General features: G+C 38.7%; 1 protein-coding gene across 1 annotated transcript; it reads right to left on the bottom strand.

Moving 5' to 3' along the window:
• Positions 1-3356: 3356 nt before the first annotated feature.
• LOC102782968 (cytosolic 5'-nucleotidase 1B) lies at positions 3357-7881 on the bottom strand. Its single transcript, XM_006782303.3, has 6 exons — positions 7697-7881; positions 6540-6653; positions 5013-5148; positions 4804-4926; positions 4310-4440; positions 3357-4215 (listed from the first exon to the last, which is right to left on the bottom strand). The coding sequence occupies exons 1-6, from the start codon at positions 7730-7732 to the stop codon at positions 3976-3978; spliced, it is 780 nt and encodes a 259-aa protein (XP_006782366.2). The 5' UTR covers positions 7733-7881; the 3' UTR covers positions 3357-3975.
• Between the last annotated feature and the right edge of the window lie 15 nt (positions 7882-7896).

Genomic DNA, 7896 nt, shown 5'->3' with positions numbered 1-7896 from the left:
ACTCATCTGTGAAGCTACACAGCAGTGTCTTTAATTATTAATCTTTTCTTTTAATCATTGCCAGAAAACCTGAGCATGCTCACAGGTCTGTATGCAGATGTGTGGCTGGTAAGGCTGAGACCACCAGGACTCCCTCTGCTTCCTGTTACAACAAGCAGAAATGGAGTAAGACAATGCAACTTTCAAACCACGTGGAAAATCATACAAAATACCAGAAAAAAAATTTTCTAGGTGACGTGCCAAAAATATATTTGTTATTCTTTCTTATCAGCATTTATAATAGACAAAAAAGCAGTTATTGTTACATGTAATTGGTAAAAACTGAATGACATTTTTCACTTTCCAGACAAGCAACAGAGGTGACATGACCAGGAAAATGAATTGTACATAAAAGATGGGTGACGTGTCCAAATCTGAAAAGGAAGCCAACATGGAAGTTCAATAAACTGCGTTCTCTCTAATGGCGATCAGAGGGTAAATCTGCTGGTTCAAAAACACATATGCTTTTATTGAAGCACACTGAAACACTTATCACTTCATTTGTGACCTCAGTTTCCTGGTGCGTAAATGGTCTAAATTACTGGTTTTAATTCTCAATCAATACATTCAGTAAATGTGCTTTCTCAGTCGGATCCATCTCTTAATTGACTAGTGTTCAATTGTACTTAAAGACACTTTAGGAAGTCAGCTGTTTAATATGTCTTGCCTTAACCCTATTCGTTCATCTAAACTAGCATCATAATTATTATTACTAGCTAGCCTTACCAATCGCTGATCAGCTCCATTCACTTATCTACATGTGTTGTGTTCAAATACTAAGTCTAAAAAAAGAGCAAAAATCTAAATTAGGAGCTTCAAAACCAGTGAAAGAGGAAATCACTAAGCACCTTACTTTTATCACTTGTTCCATGACCATCATGGAAAAGGGCACATATGAGCACAGATGGAGATTGATAAGAATCTTAAGAATTTAAGGTTTCCAATTCCATGATCAGGATAAGTTATCGATTCTCATTTGGGTTCTCATTGGCTCCGCTTTGAGAGTCAGACTGCAGCAACGCCCAGTGACCAGGACTACACCAAGGAGAAAGTCAGCTAACAGCAGGCTCATAATAAGTCTGCTTGACCACACACTGAAATTACACTTTTATTTTGGTATAGAGACATTCAATAAAGATATAGTGCTATTAAGTTTCCAAGAACTTTTTGTTTGTTTGTTTTTTTGTTGTCAATAAGCTGATTCCTCAATTCAAAGACCACCTTCCTGGTGCTTCCCTGAATGTGGGTATCATGTCAGTTTCTTTCCCTGCAATCAGCCTCAACATCAGCTCTTCTTATCTGTCTGCTGCCACCTGTTGATCAAAATTAAACATTATAGGTTCCTCTTCTTTCAGCTTCTCCCTTTGGGGCAGGGGTGGGCAACTCCACGCCTCGAGGGCCGGTGTCCAGCAGGTCATAGACCAACACACCTGAATCAAATGATGAGTTCGTTACCAGGCCTCTGGAGAACTTCAAGACATGTTGAGGAGGTAATTTAGCCATTTAAATCAGCTGTGTTGACTCAAGGACACACTGGCCCTCGAGGCCTGGAGTTGAACACGCCTGCTTTAGGGGTTGCAAAGGTGAAACCATCTCGCCCTATCCCTAGCTTTCTCCTCTGTCACACAACCCTCTGTCTTCCTGCATTACAGTCATGACTCTCCTACACCTTGTTTCCTCCTGTCTGGCAGTTCCGTGTTCAAAATCTTTTGTCCAAATAAACCTTTTCACAACTAACTTTATCTCTAAACCTGAGCTTTCATTTCTAATCTCGTCCATCCTGGTTACATCTAATCAAAATCTTCATTTCTTCAGCTCAGCATTCTTTTTGTCTGTGCCAGTCTCCAACCCATATATTATAACAGGTCTCATTAACAGCTTGTAAATCTTCTCTTTCAGTCTTGCTGCTATCCTTCTCACATAAATCAGCTCTGACAGTCGGACAGAAAATGTTCTTGTGTTGCTTTGAGTGGTAATTCCAGATATTTAAACTCATTGACCTTCACTTTAACAGCTTCACTGTTACACCTGTCTTCCTCTCATTCACACACACATGAATTCTGTCTTGCTTCTACTGACTTTCATTCTTCTTCTCTCCAGGCTCACTTCTGCCTGCTCCCTACTCCGAGTACAGATCACAATGCCATCTGCAAACATCATACTCCATGGAGACTCCTGCCTGACCTCATCTGTCGGCCTGTCCATCACCATCCACCTTAATCAGAATAACCTGCTGCACTCCAGCTTGATCTCTCTGCCTAGCCAATAGGTACAAGCCCTTTGGTCCTTCCTTAGTCTTCATTATCTGAGCTTTATTTAACATGACTTCCTGTATTGAGTTGACAGGTTGAAGAATAATCCACTTTGCTTAAGTTGTATTTTCCAGTTAAAGTCCAACTTTAATTATTTTAATTGTATGAATATACTTATTAGTGTTGACTAATACTTTCAAGGGTGTGACAAATAACCTTTACAACAGACTCTTTAATGTTTTTACAGTTTTGAGGTTCTAAAAAAATATTTGTAGAAAGTCAAATTGTTATATTACATTTCAGCATCAATAAGACATCGATAAAATGCCTGGAACACATTAGGTCTGCTATTGCACAGATTTTTACATGTTAAGAATTTGACTCACTGGCCACTTTATTAGATACATGTGTTCAACTAATGAACCCAAATATCCAATCAATGAACTACACAGCAGTTACTCAGTGCAAACCAGATGACCTGCTTAAGTTCAAGCATCAGGATGAAGAAGAAAGAGGATTTAAGGCACTTTTTTGACATTTAATGGTTTTTGTTGCCAGACAGCTGAGCATTTAAGAAACTGCTGTTCTGCTGGGATTTTCCCCACAGTAGGGTTTATAGAGATGGGTCCAAAAAAAATATAGTGTATTCATAGATGCAGAACACTTCTGAATACACATCACGTCAAACCTTGTAGAGCTGAGAACCACACCACGTGCCTCTTCTGTCAGCTAAGAACAGGAAACTCACACAGGCTCACCAAAACTAGACACAAGAAGAGTAGAAAAAAATTTGGTTGGTCTGAGCCTTGATTTCTGGATGGCAGGTCAGAATTTGGTGTAAACAACATGAACTCATGAAACCATCCTGCCTTGTGTTGGTGTGGTGTGAGGGATATTTTCTTCGCATAATTTGGGCTCTTTAGTACCAACGAAGCATTGTTTAAATAACTACTTGAGTACTGCGTACCACACCATGATTCAAATCATTTTCAAAATGATTTCCACAAATATCAGAAGTCTAGTGGAACATCTGAGGCTGATTTGAATTAAAAATATTTTCATAACATCAGAAAACATTGATTTCACTCTTTTATTTTGAAAAAAAAAAAAAAAAGCAAACAGAACAAACTAAAGAAATTTTTGTTGTCCCTGCATGAACACAAATAAGAGAACTAGCATGCCCAGCATCCCAATCAGTCACAGAACAAAGAGCAGACCACCCTGCACCTTAGAAACACAACCCAAAAACAGTAACAGTAATCAGGGACATGATGGATTCTGAAAATGCTATAACGGTATGACTTTCAGTGATGTCAAAAAAATTGGGTAACAGACTTAAAGGTTCCTTTTTTTCTTATTTCTTAGGTATGTCAAAGTGTTACTCTGGCAGCATAGTCATTCATATATATATATATATATATATAAGACCTGTAAGCCCTGAGTAACACCGTAAGTTATTCAGAGCTCTTTTAGCTCAGTTTAAACAAACTGTTTGCTACTTTTTCCCAGAACTATAAGACTTCTGGTGATAAGCAAGGCTTCAAATTCTGGCTTTTTAAGGCTGAATGAGACTGACATGTTCAAGCTGCTAACTCTGAGATCAGTCTGAAAGTTAGTATTTCAAAACACAGTGAAGTTTGTTTTATTTTTTCTGAAATCCCAAGTCATCATCAGTCTGGTCTTCTCAGTTACTGCTAAAACACTCGCTGAGTAGGAAGTGAGGTCGGAGGAGGCGCTTAATGGGACCACGTGGGACCCCAGCCAGGCAGTATGCTTCATCTGCATTCACACCGAGGGAGCGTAGCGTCCGCAGAGCATCCCCGCAGCTTTCCCTGCCTCCCCGCGATGTCACCAGGGCGATGCTGATGGGGCTGTCAAATGGACCAAACCTCCCCCGCATCTTGCCGATCTGAGCCGAGAAGCTCTGCAGGGCAAGAATATGAATTATCCTTTTAAAATCTCACCAAATACAAAACAAAAGGTACAGGGGGAGCATGAGTGGTTGCCACTGTTTGTACCTGAGCAGCTTGTTTGCTTGCCAGTGCTGGTCCAGCTTCCGACTGGACCACGGCGTCCCCGCAGAATAAAACTCTGAGCTGCTCTGTTGGACAGGAAGCTGTGTGCTCATCCAGCAGCACAGAGAGAACACCTGGACCAATCACAGCACACACATACTCTTTATTTACTGTCTGATAAATCAGAAAAATATGAGCTTGGAACAGAACAACGGTGTCCTAAAAACATAAAGTTGGCAAAATTGCAAGAAAAAGCTGAAGGTAAAGGCTGGAAAAATTTCAAGATGAAACTGAAATATTTCTTCATTGCTTCTGGCAGGCTGAATAGATATGCATAAAACAGCAAAATAACAGTTCAAAGAGACTCAAATATTTACATGCATTACTGCATTTCTAAAAAGTTCCAAGTAGCACATTACTTGTGCAGCTGTGGAGCTTAAAGCACTGACTCCAAACCTATTTAGCTGAAAAGGGGTAAGTGAAAAAAATGTACTGACCTTTCTGTGAACCCTGCAATGCCTCGTTCCTGTTCGTTGTCAGAAAGAGGTGCACGTTATCGTTCAGCAGATTCTCCATAAAATCCTCCTCGTTGGAAAAACAGAACCTGCTGACCTTGAGACCTGCAGGATAATGCCAAGAGAAAGTATGAGCAAAACTCCTACAGATCAGACTCAGATCTCTCTCCTGAAGGTTGAAGTGCGTTTACCATGATGTCTGATGCTCTCCGTGATGCGGGAGCTCTCCTGCTGCTGCTGGCTCTCAGTGGTGATCAGAATGACATCAAACAAGAGCGACTCTGCAGGATTTTCCTTCAGCAGACGTTCATTCACTTTCTGTAGTGCCTGTATTGCCAACATAAGCATAAACTGATCTGAGAGTCGACTTTAAAGTACCACTTTATTCATATTCTATATAAATTACATCTTTTAATACTTTTGAATGGTGAGTCTCAGCTCCAATCGCGTGAATTTTTACAGAAGACAAAGTACATAAAAGTCCTCAAAAGTAAAGTTGTGGTCGGAACTTTACATTCACTCATCACGGGCATGAATGCAATGGGAATTTAGGGGTTTAATGATTTCTTTGAAATGTTCTTTTGCCAGGGTGGAATGATTGCATGGCATACATTTTCATCACTTAAAAATTAAAAACAAAAAAACAAATAAGAATTTGGTGCACAGGTTTGAATTTTGGGGGGATTTTCTGTAATCCACAAAGGATCAAAAGTATTATATATTATTATTATTATTATATAGTTTTCATGTGATAAGGCCAGTTTAAATAACTGTATGCATGTACAAGTCCCTTTTCTATGTCATCACTTTGCCAGGGTCTGTGCGAAGGCCCAAACTGTGACTCTTAGAATATAGAAAATTGGTTAGGATGTTTAGGAACAACCCACAAACCAATAAGGCTCAAGCCTGCCATGGACTGCATTACTGAAACACCACCGTCACTGTCCACAGTAGAGTTTTATAACACCCTGGACTGAGAGGGTGCAGACAGTTTCGTTGGTTTCCTGGTTTAGACTCTACTCTACCAATGAACTTTACCAAGTCTGCTGAGAAAACTGGTTAAATATCTAGACAGAAAGCAGAAGCTTGTTGATACCAAAACTATCTGGTCGAGGTGCAACTAGCTGAGGGATATTTAACCAAATATTAGCTGCATGTATGTGTATAGCTGAACCTCTAAGTATACTTTTGACCCTGTGTGGATTAAAGAAAATCCAAAAAATAAATTCAAATGTGTGCACCCATTTTTTAAAATCATTAAAGATGCTGTACAATCATTCAATTACAGAAGAAAACAGTTTAAAGAAATCATTAAAAGCCCCAAATTATGTGACATTTAAGAGATGCGTGCTGTGCAATCAATCAACCCTCGGGAAAAACAAAACAGTTCAACAACAATATTAAAAGTTTAAAATTATCTGATATACCAATCAGGCATAAGATTATGAACTCTGACAGATGAAGTGAATAACACTGATTATCCATTCATCATGGCATTTGTTACTCTTGGGATAAATTAGGGCTCACTACTAGTGTAGTCATCTTTGTAGTTTTTGATCTAAGAATGTTGACACACTTAAAATACATGACATCAAATAAATGGATCTAGTTCTTAAAATGTATAATCAATTTGCACCTATTCCTATAATAATTTATAATTTCTATAATAACTAATTAGAAAAAAAAACATAAATGAATGTGGGTTGCTGGATTCTGACCTGCAGCAGAGGAAAAGCTATGCCCCCAACGTACAAGCCATCGGGGTCCTCAGCTCCTGATTCAAACACTGCATGGGACGTCACTGCAACAACCACTGGGCAGTCAGCCTCTTTCTGCAGAGGAGAGACAGAATGTTTACCTTTATCTTTTTTAATTCACATTTAAATAAGCTAGGGTGGCTTGTGTTTTTCACACTGGAAGTAAAACTCATGAATTATGAGGTAACGGATAGTGTAAATACCATGGAAACAAAAGTACCTCGAAACTGTTTCACTATATTGCTTTTCAACACTTTAATAAACATAGAACTAACTGACAAAAAGCAATATGAAGTTACCAGAAGACAGACACAAGAATGTGAGACAATATGATTATGACTTTTTCCATTAAAATATATATATATATCAATATTTATATGCAGATAAATGTATGTAGGGAAGCACCATGTTCACGTGTCCTCACTGTCACTGCAGAATTAGTTTCTTTTTTCTTTTTGTTTTTATATGGTTATTAATTTGATCTGTGATTTAAGCCTTTATTACAAGACGGAGAAATTTTGAACAATAAGTAAAATAAATAATAACAACAACAATAATGACAGAGTGCATATGTTCCATTTTTATAAGGTGGTCCGGCATTCGTTTATTCATTCACTCACAAATTACAAATATATAAATAATGAAAAAAATGACTTGAATCCCAAGCTTCAAATTCGATTTTAACAAAGTACATTTATGTGGTGCATTTATGTGTAACGTAAGGGTTCGTTATGCGGTTCTGAATCTCTCTGAACTATTAGAAACAGCAAGATGCAGGCGGACAACTTTCTTAGCAACACCTTTACTCTTCGCAATTTCACCAACACTTCCCGTGTACAGCCCTACTGACACTTCACCAGCCACTCAGAAGCCAGGAAATCCTAGAACACCTTTGTATATCAAATGACATATACATTTACCTCAACGCTTTATTGCAAAGGTCAGAGATTACACTAAAATACGTGTTCATTTGACTGGTGAAAAACACTTTTAGAAGAAACAGATATAATACAGTACAATGAGATATTTCTAGTGTTGCAGTTGGGTGGGAGGTGAATTTGTGGCATTACCTGTCTGGACATGCAAATGTTAAATATACTTCTTCGAGTGAGTCTTACCTCTTTCACGTCGGTCTTCTGGTCTGTGGAGACCATCTCGATTGTTTTGTGTTTTTTAAGTTGAGTACCCCACCCCGCTCGCTGTCACTACAGCAAAAACTCAAATGAATATAGTTTAAATTCCCCCAGAAACGAAGAACAGAGTTTTGGTTCCGCCTCGACGTAGGTTTAACGAGGACAGCGTGATGGCGTCACTTCCT

The sequence above is a fragment of the Neolamprologus brichardi genome, chromosome 7 (assembly GCF_056152115.1).
Source record: "Neolamprologus brichardi isolate AB-2024 chromosome 7, ASM5615211v1, whole genome shotgun sequence".
NCBI lineage: Eukaryota > Metazoa > Chordata > Actinopteri > Cichliformes > Cichlidae > Neolamprologus > Neolamprologus brichardi.
This window is presented reverse-complemented; position numbering and strand designations above follow the sequence as displayed.

Excerpts from the sequence above, each read along its gene's own strand:
- LOC102782968 (XM_006782303.3), bottom strand. The coding sequence starts at position 7,732 with ATGGTCTCCACAGACCAGAAGACCGACGTGAAAGAG. Across the intron at positions 6,654-7,696 it reads AGAAGACCGACGTGAAAGAG|AAAGAGGCTGACTGCCCAGT; the intron begins GTAAGACTCACT and ends TCTCCTCTGCAG. Across the intron at positions 5,149-6,539 it reads TAGCTTTTCCTCTGCTGCAG|GCACTACAGAAAGTGAATGA; the intron begins GTCAGAATCCAG and ends TTGGCAATACAG.